Genomic DNA, 22,148 nt, shown 5'->3' on the forward strand with positions numbered 1-22,148 from the left:
GCTCTGGGAGATTATGAAGTGACTGCTCAGGTCCCAGATGCATCTGTTGGGGGCCAAGGCACGCGTTAGGTTCCCGAACCTTCAGGTTTACTGGGCTGGGGAGGATCCCTGCGAGAGGTGTCTAGGCCTGAGGGATACTGGAAACAGCGGCTAGGCGTCCTGAGTAGTACTGAGTCTGGAGTTCCTCCGGGATGGACCGCTGGACTGGGGTTCCAAAGAGGCGGCTGTTGCGGAAGTTCAGGGGTGGATCCTAAGCATCTTAGAAACAGGAGGTTGGAGGAGGATGGTCCTGCACTGGGCTTTCCAGGGCAAGTGGCTGTTTGGGGATCTCCGGAGGGAGCACCTGCAGTAAGGTTTACTAGGAGAGGTGGCTGGTTTGGGTCTCGATGGAGGTGGGTTCTGGGGGGTACACAGCTAGCTGGAGGATCCCCGGGGGAGGTGGCTGGCTTAGAAGTCCCAGCTCCGGAGGAAACTGATTATGATCCTCCCTCTTTCAGTGGAAACAACTGAATGTCTCAAGGAACTGCCGGTCCGGTAGACTCCCGCTCATTTCCAGTGTCTCAGAGGAGGTACCTTAAATGGGGATTTCTGGGGTGGCGGCTGAGCAACCCCAGGGCTGGCGGTTGTGGCGCTAGTCCCAGATGACTTGAGTTCCCGCGGAAGGGGGCAGCTGAGCCGCAGGTGCGTCGGAAGAGAACCGCGCGGCCCTTTCGCGGCCCTCGGGGTTTGTTTCAGGAGCGGATTTGAGCGGATCCCAGGAGCGCCCCCCGCTCCCGCCCGCAGGCACTCCGGCACTGCGCGTCCAGCCCCCGCCCCGTGCACCACGCCTTAAAGGGCTCGAAGGCCAGGGGCGCACGGCGGGAGCCACGGTCATGGAGGGGGCGCTTGCATCCAACTGGAGCGCCGAGGCGATCAACGGGAGCGCGGCGCCGCCGGGGGCCCAGGGCAACCGCACCTCCGGGCCGCCACAGCGTAACGAGGCCCTGGCGCGCGTGGAGGTGGCGGTGCTGTGCCTCATCCTCTTCCTGGCGCTCAGCGGCAACGCGTGCGTCTTGCTTGCATTGCGCACCACGCGCCACAAGCACTCGCGCCTCTTCTTCTTCATGAAGCACCTGAGCATAGCCGACTTGGTGGTGGCGGTATTCCAGGTGCTGCCGCAACTGCTGTGGGACATCACCTTCCGCTTCTACGGGCCCGACCTGCTGTGTCGCCTGGTCAAGTACCTGCAGGTGGTGGGCATGTTCGCCTCCACCTACCTGCTGCTGCTCATGTCGCTCGACCGCTGCCTGGCCATCTGCCAGCCTCTGCGCGCGCTGCGCCGCCGCACGGACCGCCTGGCCGTGCTCGCCACGTGGCTGGGCTGCCTGGTGGCCAGCACGCCTCAGGTGCACATCTTCTCGCTGCGCGAGGTGGCCGACGGCGTCTTCGACTGCTGGGCGGTCTTCATCCAGCCCTGGGGGCCCAAGGCCTACATCACGTGGATCACGCTCGCCGTCTACATCGTGCCTGTGATCGTGCTCGCCGCCTGCTACGGCCTCATCTGCTTCAAGATCTGGCAGAACTTGCGGCTGAAGACCGCGGCGGCTGCAGCCGAGGCGGCCGCGGGGCCCGAGGGCGCGGCGTCAGGCAGCGAGGGCCGCGCGGCTCTGGCACGCGTCAGCAGCGTCAAGCTCATCTCCAAGGCCAAGATTCGCACGGTCAAGATGACCTTCATCATCGTGCTGGCCTTCATCGTGTGCTGGACCCCATTCTTCTTCGTGCAGATGTGGAGCGTCTGGGACGCCGATGCACCCAAGGAAGGTATCGCGGGCAGGAAACCGGGAGGAGGGAACGCGGCGGCGCGGGGCCCTGGTCTGGCTGCCTCTGAACGTCCAGGGTTCTGGGGACCTCATGGGGGAGAAATGGGTTTGGGAATCCTGGAGACCTGGATTCGAGTCATGGCCCCATCATCCGCTGGACAAGTGATTTTGGGCGTAAATTCTGAAACTTGGCTTCCTTTTCTGTAAAATGGCAATGATGATAAAAGTACCAGCTCTCCCCAGCAGTAGGGGGATGAAATGAGAAAATGCACGTAAAATCTTTAGCACAGGCTTTGGGCTGCATGTGGGACATTAGGTTTGCTATATGGACCAGGAAACAGGTTCCAGTAACTTGCCTTTCCCACCTGATTGGCGAGTGGGGGAGGTAACTTTCCAACCCAGGCCCCAGCTCAAGTTCCTTCCAAGTTAAGTTCTCTTTACATTGAACTTCCCCTTTAAGTCCAAGTCGGTCTGAACCGGTGAGGTCTAGTTTGGATCAGAGCAGAAGGAGGTGGTTAATTCCATTCCTCCAACCAAGCTCTGAGAAGGTGCCAGCAGGGCGTCTTGGGGTGCAGAGACTAGTCCCTGGACCCCTCTCCCAGTGGACGGGACAAGCTGTGCGAGTGGAGAGGTGAGTACTGCTGGGGCTGGGGACAGGCACCTGGGCTGGTGGTGCCCAGGAACCGGTAAGTAGCTCCTGATGGGGGCGGGGAGTGGGGCGGGGAAGGGAGCGGGGATACAAACTTTCCCATTTGACTGGGGAGGCTAGGTGATTTCGGCAGGCAGGCAGGGAACGCGCCGTCCAGATTGGAGGACGGGGAGGTCAGGGCTGAGGGTGGCCAGGGGCCATCCTTGAGCTTGGGTGTCGGGGAGACCAGGAGAGCGTAGAATGGGAGGCTCTGTGGGGAGAGAACTTGGGGGAGCAGAGAGCGCCGGCCGCTGTAGGCTGTGGCCAGCGCTTGTGAGCTCTGAGCTGCAGGCAGCTCCACTTTCATCTCCCACAGTTCCAGTAGCTCATTTCCAAAGAGCAAAGGGGAAGGTGAGTGGTGGTGAATGACTTACACCTTTTGCCCGAGGTTAAGCATTAACAGTGCACTGGGGTGCCGGCGGCTTAAATGCTTCTAAGGAAAGGCTGAGGGGTTTGCTGTTATCCGTTCTGTCCCTGAGGTAGTGCACATGTCCCATTTCTGGACGGAATCACTAGTCCTCCCAACAGTCTCAAATACAACCATCCCGTGAAAGCGGAAATCTCCCTTCATTCAGCTGGATAAGTTTGCTTTGCTCTCTTCCCAAAATCACAGACTGCTGGCTTTACCCAACCTTCACAATTAGCCCAATGTCTGCCTTTGTGGCTGGAGCAGTTACCTAATTCAAATTGATTGAGCACCTGTGGAATGCCCGGCCGGGTGGTTTGCACGGTGAGGGCTGCTGTGAAGACTCAGCAGATCCAGCCTGGGCATACCCTGCAGAGGGGGTTCAGGGGTCCAGAGAGGGCAAGGCACTGGCTCCAGGTTACACAGCAGATGGGAAGCAGACTAGAATTGGGGTTTCCTCCCTAACCCTTGTTGCCCCAGTGCCAGGCTTCCTCTGAAGGGCAGACGACTAGGGCATTGAGATGAGTAAAAGCCAGTAGTGAGTGTTTCTAAATAAGGCATCAGGCCACACCTGTTTCCTGGGCAGGATCAAGAGATGCTAGACCCAGGTCTTGAGGAGCTTAAACACCAGCTCTCGAGGAAGTGAGAGCTGCACCCATTTAGAGCAGATATTGGGGAGACCTGGGATCTAGTCCTCCCTCCAGCCCTTACTAGCTGAAGGGTCCTCTTCTCCCCCTGGCACCTCAGTGTCTTGCTTTTAGAATGAGGGTGGTTCGGCCTTCCATTGATTCATGGGGGATAATCCTGCTCTTCTCTCTTTGCTGCATCCTCCTGCCCCCCCCCCGCCCCGCCTCTCTCATTTATTTTCCTCCCTGCTGACCTTCCTCCCTCCTTCTCTCCCCCCATATGACTTCCATCCCCGCACCTGTGCCCCTCTGTCTCACTTTCCTTCCTAAAGAATGAGAATGTGTGATCCACACATGTCATAATCACTCAGTGAAGTTTAGATCTTTTCTACCCTTTAAAATGTGTTGAATGATTCATGTTTCTGACTTAAAGACAAGGCGCAGGGAGAGACATAGCTAGAGGGCGTCCCCAGCTGAAGTGGGGGCTGGAGGACTTTGGGGTACATGTGGTCCCCCGATGATTTCCTGAGTGAGACTGGCTTCTGCTTAGGCTCCAGGAGCCTCAGGTCCCTTTGCTCCCTTTCCTGGTTCAGAGGAAAGAGTGGAGTCTCATGAAACACCCAAGTGCTCAGTTGCTCCTTGGCATTCTGTCCTGGGTGCTCTGCGCACAAATGCAAACAACAGGGGAGTCCTAATGCCATGGCTCCCAGCACCCCGCTTCCCCCAGCGTGTTGCCAGGGGTGGGCTTCCAGCTCACCCAGCACAGAGGACTTAGGTACCTGCCACTGGCCTGGTCAGGTCATTCCTCAGCCTCAGGGATACAGATCCAAGTGGATGGGACATGAGCCAGAAGCATGCCTGGTGCTCAGTTGGCATTCATTTGAATAATTGCAAGTAGCAGGCTGAGCCATCCGGAATGCTGGCTTTTACAGTCACTTAGGAGACATGACTCAAGTCTAGAGGCTTTCGGCAAGTGGTAAGGAAGGAACAAGGCAGGGACGTTCGAGCTACTGGAGATTTTGATCAGCAAAGTGACATGGATGCGCAGCTCTAGCCTTTCTCTCCAAGAGGAAAGGAATTGACAAGAATGCAAACTGTCTAGATCAGGGCCCCAGGCTCTTCTCATCTCTTGGTGAGTGGGAAGTGCTTTGTGAACAGCATGACATCCTTCCTCGAAGCCCAGGGGCAGGCAGGCTCTGTGGGAGCAGGAGTGGGGCATCCTTCCCGCTGACACCTTTGTCATGAAAACCTCGGGGAGAACCAGCAGCTCCTCAACCTCTGACAGGTCAGGGGCTAACAGAGCAGGAGGAGAACTCGCATGTGCCCTGGAGGCTTCCTTGGGACTCCAAATTCCTCCTTCAGGAGGGTTCCCTACCCCTGCTGTTCTTGTGAAAATCAGATGCTCCTTTTCCTTCTCTCTCCTTGAGCAACTTCTTTCCCCGTACACCTTCACTCCACCAAGCACTGCCTTTATGGGTTTAGAGCTCCTTGTTCCAAAAATAATTTGAGGAGAGCACAAAGATTTGGGGGATACCACAAGATAAAGTAGACATGAGGAAACTGGGAAGAAGGGGAAAGGATAGAAAAATAATAGCAATAACAAAAATAATGAAGGCTCTGTGGCAGGGTGGTGAGCTGTCCTTGAGGCTTCCTTTTCATCAGAGCCAAAGCAAAGAGGAAAACTCAATTTCAATCTTTCCAACATTCATAGGAAAAAACAGAAGAAAAACCTCAAGGGGAAGGGCTTGGGATTTCATGAGCCCCTCTCCTTGAGAGCAGCCCCATACTGCTGGGCCCTGCTTTGGTGCCGCTGCAGGAGGCAGGCTGGGACCAGTCACCCGGGGCAGGTTTGGAAAAGCCTTGGATGTAACTTTCAGGATCCAATTCCACAGCAAGAGATTTGACACCAGCCTTTTCCTTTGCGCTCAGTGTAATTTGCTTTGCTGCTGGTCCCAAGGACTCTGACCCCGGGGTGGTGCTGAGGGAGGTGGAGAGGAGATGGAGGTATCCAGTTGGCCAGGACAGCGGTGGGCACTGTAGGACCCCAGGTCCCAATGCAGGGAAAGAGCAGATGTTGGAGCCACGTGGCGGGCCTGTGTGTGGAGCCCACCCTGCCACTTTCTCCTGTGTGTCCTTGAGCAGGTAGTGTCCCTCTCTGAGCCTCAGCTTCCTCCTCTGTTATAATGAGGATGGCAAATCTATTCCTGGAGATGTTATGAGGATGATATGGTATGACCTGTCTTCCCCTCCCCTCTCCCCATTCTTCTTATTAAATGTTTTGTTTGCATTCTTGGGATTGACTATGAGAATTCTGGCACTTACTCCAGCTGGAGAAATGGACATTTTTCTCTTGAAAGCCTGGGTGGAGGGAGAAGCGGGGTGAAGGCAGGGTCTTCTGGACAGTAGCCAGTGTGTCCAGGGAGGTTGTTATTTGGAGAAGCATATTAAAGCCCGAGAGGTGAACTATGAGCCTTGTCATAGCAGGGACGCCACCTGTCCTGCTCACGGATGTGTGTTCTGTGCCTGGCACACGGCTGGCCGCCCATCCGAGCTCAGCCAGTGCTTGTTGAACAAACATGTGGGAGATGAGAGGAGGAAGGTGCAGGGGAAGGGGCAGGGATGGGTGTATAGAGTTGTACTCAAGAGAAATAAGGGCTTTCTGGGCAGCCCTCCGGCAAGAGAATTGGTGACTTAGTGAAGGAGTGTCCCACTACTGGGGGTAGTCAAACATCTGTCAAGGTCTTGCACCAGGAAGGAGGCTGAAATGCACAGGAGGCCTGGTTTTACATGTTTCCCCATCTGCAGAATGAGCTTCCCTGTTTCTGTGGAATTGTGGCCCCTCCTGTGTGGCCTGCCCGCCTTACCTTCCCTAGAACACTGTGCCCGAGGTGTGGGTGGGCTGGGTACCTTGGAGGGGCTTGCTCTTCAGGTGACCCACTGAGATGGAGAGCAGTGGGGACGGGGATGCAGGAGGAGATGAGACAGAGCTTTCCTTTTCTCAAGCTTGGTCCTTCTGGGCATGAATTGCAATTAGACAGGCAATTAGTGACCACAGTCTCATCCGATTGAGCAGTTGTGGATTCTTGTGTGCTCTTGGCTAATGCTGATGGTTTCTCCTTGGGTTTCTGCCCCCAAGATGACTTTATTTATTTATTTTTTACCCAAAGATTTGCTCAAAAACAGAAAAAAAAAAAAAAAAAAAACCAAACCCAAAACAAACAAGCTTGTTGGGTGAGGCTTTGCTACATATATTTGTCTGTTTGATGGATGTCTGAGTGGGTTGGGGAGCAGGTGGGAGGTGGAGCAGGGGGCCCGGGAGGGCCCCAACTGCCAGAGCCCTGCGGGGGTGGGGGGATGGGGACAGCACTGGAGGTGGTAAGAGTCTCTTTCAGAGGCCTGGTCTCAGGCCATCTGTGTGATTTGGGGGCATGTCTCTGGGTGGTCTCTGGGCCTCTGTCATTCCTGCCTGAGCAGTGGGGACAATACCTTGTGATGGAACATGCCACCCTCTCTGGGCATCAGTTGCAGTGAAGTGAGGAGTTGGATTAGTTGAAATCAGTAGCCGCCCCTTTCTGAGTCCCGGACCCTGTGCCTGGCTCCATCTCTTATCCTCACCTAAACACAGCAAGGTAAGGGGGTGGTTTCCCCATTTTACACATGAGGAAACTAAGGCTCAGAGAGGCACAGACTGCTCAACAGCACAGGCGGGGCTGGGAACTGAACCCAGGTCATCCCATGCCTGGGAAGGCCAGACTGCTTCCCTCCTGCCCCAGCCCCTGTGCCCTCTGTGTGGCCCAGATGACTTGACTCCTGGGACCTCTTTCCTGTAACACCCAGCACACACCCACCCACTGAGCTATATCTGTGCTAACCGCCAGGCCCTTTCAGCAGTCTGGGTTCAAAGCCCATGTCTCTCCACTCCTCCCCGCCATCCACTGTCTTCCCTTAGTACCTCTCACCTCTCATGTCTCTATTTCCTTCCCTTTCCATCACCAGCTTCTCGGTTTAGAGCGGGTTTCTCAGCTTTGGCGCTGTTGACATTTGGGGGCAGATAATCTCTGAGTGTGGTGTGGGGTGGGGTGACCATCCTGTGTGAGGTAGGATGTTTAGTGGCATCCCTGGCCCCCACCTGCTAGATGCCACGAGCACCTCCCTGTGGTTGTAGCCACCAGAAATGTCCCCAGACATTGCCAGATGTCCTCTATGGAGCAGAATTGCCCTCGTTGAGAGCGCTGGTTTGGGCCCACTGTGTAGGCCTGGCCGGGACTACGGTCTAACAAATGAGTACCCTCACCACCTCCGCACTGGGCTCTGGCCAGTCCGCCTAGTGCGCCCAAGCCAGACCTGCTGACTTGCCACTTCCCGCAGGGCCTTTTGCTTTGCACGCAGGCTGATTCTCTTTCCGTCCCAGGAGCACCTACCTCAGTCTCTTCTGTGGAGACCCATCCTTCACAGTCCAAGTCCAATGTGTGGGCTGCTTTGTGCACAAATCCAGGGGGTTCCATTTACCTTATGGTCTGTGAGAATGGTGCTCCTAGGAGCTGTGCAGTGCACAATCTTAACAGCTGGATGTGGCGGCTTTGTCCCCTGGTCACTTTCATGAAGCTTTCCCTGTTTCCCCCAGCTGGGGTGTCCCTCCTCCTGTGAATGCCAGTGCACTCATTCTGCAGGCAGTTATTCAGCACTGCCCGAGGGTCCTGCACAGAACCTTTGCCTTGAGTTGTCAGTCTTCCCATGAGGAGAGCGTGCAAGGAGCCCTCCCTGGGCCCTCACCCACCCTCCTGTGGCACAAGCATGAATGTGGGGCGGTCAGGCCAAGGTTGGTCTCTGGGTATACCCACCGACCTCTGGGAGGGACAACCCTAGTTTCTGCCAGGATGGTTCCGTCCTATGTTGTGGCCAGATGGAGCCGTGGCAGTGACCCTGGGTGATTGACTCGACTTGCCTGGGACTCAGTTTTCAGGGGTTAAGAGTAGGGTTTAGGTTGTGGGGAGGGTGGAATGAATGGTGACACAGTACCTGGATGTAGTAAGTGCTCAGTAAATGCTTGAAAAAGAGACAAATTTCAAGCCATGTTGGGTCCCAAGGTCAGTCAGTGCAGTTGAGGAGGTGAATTGTTTTGAGCTCAGGAGTGCGTGCTAGCAGAGGGGTCACGTTCTCACTGAGTGGCGGCAGGCCCGGTGATGCTGGGAACAAGACTTAACAGGTAAAGGAAAGTTGCGGCCTCGCCTGGAGGAGGCAGTAGGGGAGGAGGTGGGGAGGTTCTAGCTCTGGGCTTTGGAAACCCAAGGGGACTCTTGCATGAGGGGTTGGGGGTGGGAGGGAGGAGTAACCAGGCAGCCTTTCATTCCCAGCCCCCGATTCCTGATTTCTGTGCTCCTGATTCCTGGCCACTGCAGACCAGCCTCTGCCAGCCCCTCCCTCTGTGGTCTGCTGGGAGCTGGCTCCTCCCACCTTTTTGCCGAAGCTTCAGTACCATGGGCCTCTGCACTCCGGCCATGTCTCATGCTGTAATGGTCACTCTTACTCATTCTCTTTCTTTCTCTCCACCTGACCTCAATATCTGAGTGTGAACCTAACTTTCCTGGAGGGAATTGCACTGGAGTCCAGCTGTCTCGTTAGGGGCCCGTCTCCCACTGTTACGCAGGGGAGTTGTCTTTTTGTCTTTCCAACACGCTAGTGGCAGTGACTGACCAGGACTTCCTGTCTGCTAGTTTCATGCTTCAGTTCAACTTAGTCGCTTATTGAACATTTCCTACTTTGCAATCTCTGCTGGCAACCAAGGACAGAGCCACAAATGAGTCACAGAACTCGACCACAGATTATAAACATAAATAATGACAATAGGAAGGGATGGTGCTGATTTATTTACCAAGTGCTGTGAATGCCCCAGGAGGCATTTGTTGATTTGGTCTCCCTGGGAAGAAATCAGGATTTCAGAGAGGAAGCAGCATTTAAAAGGGGTTTTGAAGGATGAGTAGGAGCTGGCTGTGCAAAGAAGCAGGTGCACATTCCATGTTGTGGTCACTGGACAGTTACTTTATTATCTTTTCCCATACTGGAGGAATACGTCTCAGACTTCAGTGTGCTCACAGATCACATAGGGGAACTTGTTAAATTGCAGATTCTGATTCAGTAGGTCTGGGTAGGGTCCAGGAGTCTGCATTTTTACAAACTCCTAAATGATGGCTGTGCATTATCCATGCAGCTGGCTCATTGGCTGCACATGAAATGATGAGGCTTTAATATATTAACACTGTTACCAAAATGTGTGGCTAGCCTTTACATGGGTGGCCCAAATTGGCAGCAGCGCCCTGTCACACTCTGAAGGGTAGACAGGGGCTGGTCGTTTGCAGGAAGCCCCAGCTCTTCTGCCTCCAGAATGTGGTTATTCTGTAGGTCCTGTGTAGTGGGCCCCACATGCCCCCAGATTTGAGCAGTGACATTAGAGAAACCCATTTAAAGCTCTGGAGCCCACAAATCTGGCTTTTATTGCTTATCATGATTTCAGAATACATGGCGAGATCCTACATCTGTGACTTTAACAATTCCGTTGTTGTAGATTGGTGGTCTGTTCAAAGAAGGTGCCCTGTAATACATATTAGAATTCAATTTTTATGTAAGTGCACATTGAAATATATATATATGAAATATATATAAAATATATATATATAAAATATATATATTTTTTAAGTCTTTCAGTAGACCACAGTTTCCAAATTCCTACACAGTCTCTATCAGGATGAGAGACTTAGACCTGAATTCCCGCTCCCCTGGGAGAGAGGCCTGATTGGAGCGCTGGGGCCAGGAGGCCTTGAACTCAGTGATTGGTTTCTGGGGTGAGAGCCTCTTATGAAATTGATGAGCTTGATCTGATCCAGATGAGAGAAGTCAGATGAGCCATATGTCTTTGAATCGTATGAATACGGGAAACGTGTTAGTTACCCTAGGAACAACACAGCCAGAGAGGCCCTGGCCAGCTGCCCGTCAGCTGTTCTGGGCTAATTTGGGCGCATGGTGACGGTGCTGGTGATGGGTGGAGGGAGTGCCGGGAAATCCGAACAAGGGAGTTCTTGGGGCTTGAGTCAAGCCAGGCTGTAGGCGGATGGAACGCTGGGGGCACACTGTCCTCGCGTGGCCCTCTGCCGCCCATCTGGATGAATCACAGTGCTGGGTGTAAGTTCCGAGTTGTTTCTGTCCCCTGGGGTCAAATGCCCAGCAGGGGACATTTACTGTTGGCTGGCCCTGCTTAGTCCTCTGGCACATAGGAGCTGTGCTGGAAGATGATCCCTAGTCCCCAGCCTTGGGTCCCCCCACCCTCTCCCAGATCTACACCCCCCACCCCCCGCCATTGACTGGGGTGGAAGAGACAGATGAGAATGAGCTCTCCTGGTGGAGACCCTCAAGTTCTGCTCTCGCCCAGGGTTGCACCCCTTCCCCTCTGGGGTTCTTACGTCACTGGCAGAGTAAGTTTTTCCAAAATGGACACTCTAGAGTTCCCCTGGGGTCATGTAATCTAATGCTAGGACTCCAGGTTTTGATTTTTGTTTTTTAAATTTTTGAAGTCATGGAAGAAAGGACAAAGGACAGTTTCTTGAATCAACCATAGACTAGGAGTCCCCAGCCTTGGGCTAGAAAAAATTACGGAGTTGATCATATTTCATATCTGTTAATAATAATAATATAGTAACTTGAACAAACACTTTGCCATTCACAAAGCCCTTTTACACTTTTTTTTTTTCCAATTTTCTCAAAGTCCTCTGGGTGTCACTTCAAGGATGGGCGGCTCAAACAGTAGATGTGACTCAGGAAATGAGGTGGGAGGGGGGTTCAGACCCTGGGGGTTTGCATCTTGATCCTCTGTGAAGGGCTCCCCACTGGCCTGACCCCCCAGGAGTTGCTGGCTGCCACTCCTTTGGTGAGTCTGTTGATTGTGACTTCCAGGTCCTCCTTTTGTCCACACTGACTATATCATTGCTCTGCTTTGTGGAAAGTGTGGCCGGGGCCAGTGTCATGGGGCACTTAGGAGCTGGGCTGGCCCTTCAGGGAGGCTGGGATGAAGGTGAAGGGGTGGGCTTTGGTGCACTGGGTGTGGACTGCCCTGAGCAGGGTGTTATCCTCTGGAGGAACTCAGGGATGAGCACTTGCACCTAATATGGGACTGGGCATGGGTACCACAGCATCCACTGCCAGCCTGCCAGACTCCACTGAGTCTAGCCTCTGTAAGCCACCTTTTCAGTGTCCAACTGCAGCAACCTGCTGGGTGGCTGTTTTGAAAGAAGACAATCAGCACAGGAAGGATTTCAGGGTAGAAAAACCACCTAGGTGATGGCATGGCCCTAGGACTTGGTGCTGAAATGCAGGTGGGCAGGAGACAGGGAATTTTACAACAGAGAGACAGCAGCTCCTCACAGCTGGAATGACCAGGCTCTGTGTAAGCAAAACAGATCTTAGCACTGAGGTCTGCAGGGAAAGATCAGATACTCCCAGGACAAAAGCATCCTCATGCATCAGCTGGAAGAAGACAGGAGCCTTCTTGTCTAATGCTGCGTCATTGCTTCAGCACACCTTTGACCTAGTGGGGCCCCAGGCATTGCCCTTGTCCTCCCCAAAGATGGCCCACTGTTTCAGTCTGTTTAAACCCATCAGGAAATTAGAAGCTAGCTGAGAAGGGCAGACCAGCTCTGCGGGTTACACTAGTGGGGCAGGGGGTGGGGGTGGGACTTTTGAGCCAGCACAGAATCGATGTATAAGCCGACCTTCTCGGCCATGCAGTCTGACCCAAAAGCCACACTGGACAGACATCGCCATATGGCAGTGCAGCCTCCAGAAGCTCCGACGGTGGTGCCGAGTCCCGTGCCCCACGCTGGGTCTCTGCCTCAGTTGCCAGGACACAGCCCAGCTCAGGGAGCAGCCTCTCCCCGTTGTTCCACACGTCGGCCCTGACTCTCTTATTGATAAGAGAAGTGACATTTATTGGGCATGCACATATCATTGTAGTGATGATAAAAGTTAGCTAAGCTTTATTAAGTACCAGGAATCAGGGTGAGCACTTGGCATCCTGTCTGGTTAAACTTTGCAATGATTCTGTAGAGAAGTTCTTTGTATTATTCCCATCTCGCAGGTGGAGAAGCTGAGGTTAAGAGAGGCTCGCTGACTTGCCCTAGAATGCATGGGTGAAGGGTGCCAGAGCCAGGGTTTGTGCCAGGTCTGGGTACTTTTTAAAAGCAACGGCATCACTCAGTTCTGCTTCCAATGATTTGGGGAAAAGTGGGCTGAGCTTGCCTGGGGGGGGGGGTCTGCCCCTCCCTTTTCTGAGTTGTTTCCCTCTACTTTTTAATATCTGCTCCTCCCACAGGCATCTAGATAAGGACAGGCTAACTTTTTCTCTAAAAGGCCAAACAGTAATATTAGGCTTTTGGGATATAAGGTCTCTGTAACAACTACTCAACTTTGCCCTAGGAGTGCAGAGGCTGCCATTGGCAATATGTAAATGAATGGGCTTTGCTGTGTTTCAATAAAACATTTACAAAAACAAGCAGTGGGCAGGGTTTGCCTCCCACACCTTTTGTGTCTAGACCTGTAGACATTTCTGCCAGGGAGGATACTGGTCCAATAGGAGGCAGAGTGTTTCCCCTCCCAAGTTCACTGGATTTTAAAAGACCATCACTGGGAGCTGGGCAGTGTTTAGCCTCTGAGGGGGCCCACGTCTGTTCTGGGAAAGGGGGATTGCTCTCTGACTCTGTCCTTCAAATCATACCATGAGGGTGATTGCCCAGCAATCCGGTTAGGGAACTAGCCGGAACCAGCCTGACGTGTGAATGCCGACCTTGCTTTCCAAGGCCTCAGACTTCATTTACTTTCAAGTAGGAGCACAGGGTGACTTGCTGTGTGTCCTTGGGGAAGTCACTTCCCTTCTCGGAGCTTCACTTTCCTCATATATAACATGGGGATAAGGCTGCTTTGAACACTGTTGTGTTCTGCGGAAGCTTGAGCCATGATTCCGGTGGTCGACTGACTGCATTGTCATGTGCTCCCTTGGAAACAACATCACAAAATGCCAAGGACAGCATTTCTGTGCTTTGTTCCTGTTCTTCAATCCTAGGACGCCTTTCTAGCCACCAGAAAGGGCAGTGTTGTAACCTAAACAGGATACAGTAAGCTCAGAAAGTAGATGAGGTGCAGTGAGTCACTCGCCTGCTCAGAAACCAGTAACTCCCCATTGCCTGTAGATTCAAGTTCATGCTCAGCCTGAATTCAAGGTCCTCCTCCTCCGCTTGGATCTTTCCAGTCTCTTCCCCCCTTGAACCCTCCCTCCCCAAGCCTGGCAGCCCCCGAATGTGCTTGGATGGTCTCACTCACGTGCCTTTATTCCTGCTGCTTCCTTCCTTGGGAATGTCCTACATAGCCTGTTTTTTTGTTGTTTTTTTTTTTGTTTGTTTGTTTGTTTTTCACAAACAGCTTGAAACACCACTGCTGAGGACCCATATCTTTGGTTGGTTAGGATATTGCCAACTTTTTAACAAGTCCAAATGTGCCTTTAGCATTTGGCAACTTGACATGAGCAGGTTCAGCTTAGAGGGTCATCCTTTCCCGAGAGCCAGGCCAGGCTGGTCATTTGTGTCTGTGGCCACCAGGTCGGGGCAGAGATGCTGGCTGTGGTCCCAGCTCCTCCCATCCACTTGAAGGTAGAAAAACTCCACGTGGCTACTTGGGGATTCCTTAACTGTTTGCTTTTTTGTGATTACTGTTTCTTTAGGTTGTTTTTTAAAAATAGGATAAACAAGTTAAAATATCCAAATGTCAAGAGTGAGGCAAGCAGCTGCAACAGCTAAGATTATACCGTATAATTCTGTACAGCTGGGTGAAACGTGCTGCCCCCTCAGTCCACGTGAGGACTTTGCCCCTAAGACGTCCTTCTACCCGTTTCATAGCTTTCTACACGGATGTTCATCCCTTGTGTCTGACAGTTTACTTCTCAGTGCCTTGCTAAATGTTGACGTTCATGTGTTGATTTTGCCTATTTCATTCTATATGTTTCATGAGGATTTTGAGGACATTCTAGTTTCAGTCTTGGTGATGTCACTAGAATTTCTCAACTTAAATTCCTCTTTTTCTGACCCCTCCAAATCCAGTGTCTCTTTTTCACTCTCTGTTAGAGAAAGTGAGGAATTCAAAAGCTCTGGCTTCCCCCTCCCCACCCCAACCCTTTACTTTTCTACTTTTCTTTTCTTTCCTAGTTTAGTTTAAGGATTAGACTCCACTCCTTTGCTTCCTAAACGTTTTCTTTTGCAAGACGTGGGGCTTTGTGCGTTGTGGCTTGCTTTTGTTCTAACAGGTGCACCAGGTAATTAGAGCAGCGGTTTCAGACTTGCGTCAAAAGGGGAGGAGGGCTGTTTATGACACAGTACTGAGCATCACCCCCGGGAGTCTGATTCGGTAGATCTAGGGTGGGGCCTGAGCTTGTACTTTTCTAACAACTTCCCAGGTGAGCCGGGAACCCCACTTTGAGAACCACTGAATTCCTCTTACAATCACCCTCCCCCTTTGGCACTTGGTGACTTTGCTGACAGATGTCTCTGTGCTCAGCCTACATTGGTGGTGGCATCCAGATCTTGCAGCTCCAGTGTCCCTGTGAGAAATGCTTCCCTGGATCGAGCTCTTGAATTCTGGGGCTATTTCTTGAAAATTTTTTGCAGAAAATATTGAGGACTAAATATCAGATTTTCCAAGCCTTCTGGCAGCGCCTTCACTCACAAAGATGTGTCTGTGAACAGCGTTCTTGGGAACGTTGTTTTCCTCATGAATTTCTAGGGGGGGTGTCTGTACTTCTCTGCTGGTGGGGGTGTCTGCAGTTTGTCAGATTTAAGGCCATTGAAAGAAACCCAGATTCCCACCCCTCAGCTGGAAGTTCTCAGGAATTTGTCTTCCCCTTTGAAGCTTAAATTTGTGACCAGCAATGTCTTGAAGTTGCTTTCTGATCATTAATCTGGTCTGAAATTCAGTAAGTCTTCAGTGTAACAGCTTCTGCACAGTTCCTCATAGAATTTCAGTGCCCTCTTTTCCTGTTCAAGTCCTATTGGTCGTGCTGAAGCAGTGCTCTTAGGGGTGTCCTCACAGAAACGCTTCCTCGGCTGTGAAGACAGCAGGTGCTTTCTTGCTTCCATGCCTTTGCCTGTGCTGTTCCTTCTGCCTGGAGTGCCCTTCCTCCCCTCTCCGCCTGGGAAGCTCCTGAGTGTCCTTCAGATATCAGTTCAGATGCTGGTGCCTCTGGGGCCGGCCACGATTTACTCTCAGAGCGAATTCACCCACCTCGGTGTGCCCACCTGACCCATACCGTGCCCAGCTCATGGGGCTGCACAGTTTACTTTCGTGTCCCAGCGCCTAGCCTGGCACCTGGCACGTGGTCTTGATGGCAGTGTCCGTGTGTTGGGCACCGGCTGTGCCAGACGCTCTTTCACCCTCGTAGCCCCCCCACGAGCTTTGTGGGCTCTTGTTATCCCCATTTAAAGACTAGGAAACAGCAGTTTCTTGGGGAATTACTTTGTTGCTGGCAGGGCTGGAATATAAACTCAGTCTGGCAGCTTCCGACTCTGTGCCCCTGGACGCTCTGAGTAGGAGGCACTTGATATTTGCGGGCTGAGTAATGAATGCACAGGTGGCCATGCTGATGGAGAAAGGACAGGGATGCTTCCAGGGCTGGGCAGAGCCAGGGAAGGCTTGGGGGGCTGGCTGAGTGCACCCCCAGCACAAGCATATGGAAAGAAGGAAGGCAGACTTCGTCTCTTAAGCTCTCCGTCTTGCGACCCATCCCCTGGCACCTGTTCTCAGGAGACAAGGCTGAAAGCCCCAGTAGTGATGCCCTGTTCTCCCCGCTCCCTCCTGCAGCCTCAGCGTTCATCATTGCCATGCTCCTGGCCAGCCTCAACAGCTGCTGCAACCCCTGGATCTACATGCTCTTCACCGGCCACCTCTTCCACGAACTCGTCCAGCGCTTCCTCTGCTGCTCCTCCAGCCGCCTGAAGGGCGGCCGCCCTGGAGAGACGAGCGTCAGCAAAAAGAGCAACTCATCCACCTTTGTTCTGAGCGGGCACAGCTCCAGCCAGAGAAGCGGCTCGCAGCTGCCCACCGTGTGACCAACCGGCGGGGTCAGGACCGCCCCCCTTGGCTTGGGTTGTGCAACAGGGACAGTCTGGCCCTTGGTGGCTGCACACGTGTGTATATAAGGTATCTTTCAGTTTGGACCCCTCCACACCCTGGTGGAGCTGGAGTAGGGTGGGGCATTGGGACCTGCAGTGGGGAAGCCGTCTCACGGGGGAAGATGATAGGGCGGCTCAGTTGTCAGACAAGCCCTGGAGCCCCCCTGGGCTCCCACGGTACTGCTGCTACCCTGACCCCACTGCTACCCCTGGCTACTGAATGGGCTTTTTTTTCCCCTGGACCTGTGATTTCACCCCAGTATCCTTTCACTCCTTTATCCTGGGATCACGTGAAAGGTGGTATGTATAGGATTGGTGACCAAATGGGTGCGGAAGCCTGGCATTCTGAGCTTGGGGTAAGGGGTGGGAATGGGAGCTCGGATGGAGGGTGGTGCTCACATCCCCCCTGGCCTCAGAGTCCTTTAGCCTTCGAGTGGGAAGGTGCTAGCATCCTTGAGCGCCAGCTTGCCAGAAGGTGGCCCTAGGAGCCAGGGATTCTCTTGAGAGAACGTTCAGCACAGACAGTCAATTAAAACTTGGGTTAAAAATATTTAAGACCGGGTGGTGTATATAGCTCAGTGGTAGAGTGTGTGCTTAGCATGCACGAGGACCTGGGTTCAACCCTCATTACCTCCGTTACAAAAAATAAAAGTAAAAAAATGTTTTAAGAAGCTACTACTTAAGAAACCATGGTGAAAGAAAAATAAAAGTCATCCAAATTGGAAAAGAAGTACATAGAAGATTCTAAGGAATTCATACACAGAGATGCTCACGCAAACCCATTACAACTAACACATAATTGCAGGTTGCAGAGTACTAGGTCAAGACAAAAATCAGTTGTTTTTCTTTACACTAGCTATGACCAGTATGAAAATGAAATTAAGAAATAATTCCATTTATCATAATGTCAGAAAGAATAGAAATAAATTTAATGAAAGAAATGCCAGACTTATACTCTGAAAACTACAAAATATCATTGAGAGAAATAGAAGTCTTAAATGGAAAGACATCCTGGGTTCATGGATCAGAGACTTAAATATTGTTAAGGTAACAGTACTCTCCAAATTGATCTATGGATTCAGTGAAATCCCTATCAAAATCCTAGCTGGCTTTATACAAATTAATAAGCTGATTCTAAAATTCATATGGAAATATGAATAGCCACATAAACCTTGAAAAAGAAGAACAAAGTTGGTAGAGTCACACTTCCTGGTTTCAAGGCTTACTCCAAAGTTACAGTAATCAAGAGAGTGTGGTGTAGACCAAAGGATAGACGTATACACCAGAGGAATGGAATAGAGAGTACAGATATAAACCATTACATCTGTGGCCGACAGACTTTTGACAGGTGTGACAAGAGAATTCAGTAGGGAAGATCGTCTCTTTGATATATGGTGCTGGATATCCACATGCAAAAGAATGCAATTGGACCCCTACCTCACATGGTATGCAAAAGATAACTTGAAAGTGCGTCAACCTAAAGGTAAGAGCTAAAACTATAAACATCTTAGAAGAAATCAGGGCTAAATCTTTGTGACCTTGGATTAGGCAACAGTTTCTTAGAGATGACACCCAGAACACAAGTAAAGGAAGAATAGATCAACTGGACCTCATCCGAAAGGGGTGCAAAACTTTTGTGCTTCAAAGGGCACTATTAAGGAAGTGAAAAGATGGAGGGGGGAGTGCGTATAGCTCTGTGGTAGAGCACATGCTTAGCATGCATGAGGTCCTGGGTTCAATCCCCAGGACCTCCATTAAAAAAAAGAAGAAGAAGAAAGTAAAAAGACAATTCACAGAATGAAAGAGAATATTTGCCAATCATACACTTGTATCCAGAATATATCAAGAACCCTTACAATTTAACAATGCAAAGCCAAATGACCCAATTTAAAAAATGGGTGAAATATTCGAAGACACACATGACTAGATGTATTTCCGTATCTTCTCCAAAGAAACTATATGAATGGCCAATAAGCACATGAAAAGACCTTCAGTATTATGACTCATGAGGGAAATGCAGATCAAAAGCACAGTGAAATACCACTGCACACCCACCAAGATGGTTCTCATCAAAGAGATGGGCAAGAACAGGCGGTGGCAGGGACGCAGGGAAACTGGATTTCTCAGATACCGCTCGCGGGAATGCAAAGTGGCATGGCCGCTTTGGAGAACAGTTTGGCAGTTCCTCAGAAAGGGACCCGTAGAACTACCTTATGAGCCGGAAGTGCTACGCCTAGGCCTTCACCCGAGAGAAGTGAAGTCGCGCGCACACACACACTTGTCCACAAGTGTTTATAGTGCTCTAATTTATAATGGCCCCAAGCAGGAATAACCAAATGTCTATCAGCTGTTGAATGGGTAAATACAGTTTGTCTGTATAATGGCACATTATCCAGCTAGAAAAAGAAACAAAGTACTGACACAGATCCCAACGTGGAAGAACCCTGAAAACATCAGGTAAAGTGAAAGGCGCCATTGCAAAAAGCCACATAGGTGGTTCCATTCACATAGGTGAAGTGTCCGCAAAGCCTACGGAGACAAATTATAGAACGGTGGTTGCCAGGGGCTGGAGGCTCGCGTGGATGGGGAGTGACTACTAAGATACAGGGCTTTTTTGGAGATGATGAAAATTTTCTGGAATTAATGATGTGCACGATTTTGAGACTGCTAAAAACTACTGAATTAAATACTTTAAAAATTAAAAAAAAAATCTTTACCAGCTGGATTCAGAGGCAGCCAGCTTGAAGGATGAATTCCTTGAAATCTCTTACCTCCCAGAATTTTTGTTTCCATGTGACTAACCATTTCAGAAGAACCCATGGTTTTCATTCTTAGTTTTTTCCTGCAAGAGGTGGTATTTCCTGTTTGCCCCAAAGCACCAGCAGTGATGTTGCCTGCGACCTGCTCTAGGGAAGGCCGAAGTGATGCCTTGTAGCTGTGGACTGCTGTGTTTTATTCAGAAGAGCATCACCGAGGGTCTCAGGTTTTACTTAATCTGGTAAACAGGTTCTCAAATGTCCTCTCAGTCTTGAGCTGCAAAGTGACCATGTCCAAGAAATACCTTGAGTCATCAAATACAGGACATTATAGGAGGTTTCTCGACTGAAACTGGCCAGCTCAATGGTGTTCTGGAGCACTTTTTTTTTATAATTTTCACACATATTTTTGGGCTCACTGTGGCACAGCAGGAGCACTTCCCAAAGCCACAGATCTCTCTCCATGAACACTTCCCCTTCTCCCTCCACACTGCATTATACACACACGTTCGCACATGTACATGCACAGCAGAAAGAGCTAGCAGGGCCCTCTTGCTAAGAAGAGAGGCGTACACTGAAATGCCGGTTTTCAGAACCCCAGCGTTTAGTACAGGATCTTCAGTGCTAACTGGGGACTGAAGACAGTGTCATCTTTGGACCGAAATGCGTTGTGCTGTTGCTGTCACCAGCCAGTCCTGGCTTTTTGGGAAACTGACAGGATGCTGGTTTGGGGTCTCAGTGCCCATGTCCAGGACCCAAGTGCACCCTGGATGCAAATGCAGCGATGCTTGGGTCTGTGGGCATCTGAGCCTCTCTGCTCACCAGCCAAAGATGCCCGGTCTCTGCTGTCCCCGGGGAAGGTGCGATCCTAGCAGCCACCAGAGGCCACTGGGGATCAAAGAGACCATTGCTCAGTAGATTTTCCTGACCACGGACACAATCTTGCCGAGAACGCTGGAACTGCAAGGTTCTTCGGACCAGAACCAACTGGGATGCTTTTCTCATTCTCCTGCTGTGAAAGCTCTGGATGGGACCTTGATTCTCACGATGACACAGGGGGTTTGCTTTATAGAAAATCAGTGACATTTGCTTTCAGCCGCACCACTGGCTACATGCCCCTTCCCTCACAGTCTCATTCTGGAGAATATTTTGTCATCTCTTTCTCCTTCCCTAAGTCGAGCCTGGAAAAACGAGGGCAGGGGCCAGGACGCTGCCTCAGGCTTAGTGGTCTCTGTCCTCCTCCTCCAGACCCCGCGCCTGAGGTCTTCCAATCACCTTTGCCTGCAGTTTCAGACCTGTTTATAAACCTAACGTGTGGCTGGAGGGACCAATACATTGGAGTGTGCAGATTTTCTTCTGCAATGTTTGTCCTGATGGTCCAAAGTGAAGTGTGAACACTGGCAGACCCTGAGCCTTATTACTTCTTTAGGCCCTGAAAAAAAATCTGCCGCAACATTTGGTCTCCTTTTGGGGTGGGTCTGCGGGTTGTGTCTGCGGGAGGCTGCCCTTTACGAAGATCCTAGTCTCAAATCACTTAACCTTTTGTACTTAATTGTCATGAAATGCCACTAAATGCAAAATGTGAATTCCTCAGTTTTGTTCTACTTGGTGGCTTTCTGTGGTACCTCCTGTCTGTGCCAGTTGGTGAATAATGTGCCCAATAATGAGATGCCTGCATCATTAGCTGCTTTATAAAAGGTGCACTGAATAAACATGTTTTTTCATACATGGCTTTGTCCTTCTTTTGCCTCCTGGGAACAGTGTCCGTTTCAGGTGGCTTGTGGACTTGAATTCCCTTGTGGGGCTTCCCTTGAATACCCCAATCTGCCTGATGATGACAGAGGTGCATCGGGGCTGTGTGGGGTGGGAGGAGGGGCCCTGGTCCATTCTCTTCAGTCACAGGTATTCTGATTGCTCAGAGTTCTGTCAGAAGATGCTCTAAGACCCACCAGCAAAACCTCTTGTATGATGTAGCCACACACACTGCGTCGCAGTCTAACTCGGCACAGTGGGATTCTAGATCATTACCTTGAAGGGACCCTAATGCGTATTTCTTCAAGTGGGATAAGGGGTCACTTGCAGAATCACAAATGGGTTTATGTCCCTTCCTGGGCTCCACTACTGAATCACCTTTTGAAGCTTGGACCCCAAACCTGCAACTTAAACAGGAGACCTTTCTGAGCCAGATGTAGCGAATGAGAGAGCGTGGAACCCCACCTTCCCCACCTGGCCACTCTCATCGCCCTCCCGCCCCCCGCGGTGTGCTGTCTCGTGGGCTGCTTGGTGGAGGTGGTCCCAGAAGGAAGAAGCCCTCAGACAGACATGTATCTAGATTTGTGTCCTCTCTCCAGCCCCATGAACTTCATGGGTGATCAAGCCCCTGCCGCAGCCTGGCCCTTAGAGGAGAACGAGCTTGAAAAATTGGAGTCAGGGTCAAGCCAGGTTATAGCCAGTGCCAGGAGGGCAAAAGTCTTGGCATAACCCACTATTCCAAGTCTGAAATGGGAGGCCTAATGACGTGAGAGATGTTTGAGGGGCAGGCCCTTCGAGGGGGTGTAATTTTGGCTTTAATTCTTTCAGCAGGAGGAGCCTGGCCTCGCTGAGTCCACTTGAGAACATGCAGGGCCGTTGGTAGATCAGAGAGCAGTGGGCTGGAACCACAGCATCAGTGTGA

At 51.4% G+C, this 22,148-nt stretch overlaps 1 protein-coding gene across 1 annotated transcript; it reads left to right on the forward strand.

Moving 5' to 3' along the window:
* The first annotated feature begins 506 nt into the window (after window positions 1-506).
* Window positions 507-18,688, forward strand: OXTR (oxytocin receptor). Its single transcript, XM_074344424.1, has 2 exons — window positions 507-1,800; window positions 16,408-18,688. The coding sequence occupies exons 1-2, from the start codon at window positions 873-875 to the stop codon at window positions 16,653-16,655; spliced, it is 1,176 nt and encodes a 391-aa protein (XP_074200525.1). The 5' UTR covers window positions 507-872; the 3' UTR covers window positions 16,656-18,688.
* The last annotated feature ends 3,460 nt before the right edge of the window (window positions 18,689-22,148 follow it).

Source organism: Camelus bactrianus, chromosome 17 (assembly GCF_048773025.1).
Source record: "Camelus bactrianus isolate YW-2024 breed Bactrian camel chromosome 17, ASM4877302v1, whole genome shotgun sequence".
In the NCBI taxonomy this organism is placed as follows: Eukaryota; Metazoa; Chordata; class Mammalia; order Artiodactyla; family Camelidae; genus Camelus; species Camelus bactrianus.

What these genes read in the sequence shown, in the direction of transcription:
- OXTR (XM_074344424.1), top strand. Translation starts at nt 873, where the DNA reads ATGGAGGGGGCGCTTGCATCCAACTGGAGCGCCGAGGCGATCAACGGG. An exon ending in CGCCGATGCACCCAAGGAAG is followed by an intron (nt 1,801 to 16,407) that starts GTATCGCGGGCA and finishes TCCCTCCTGCAG; the next exon opens with CCTCAGCGTTCATCATTGCC.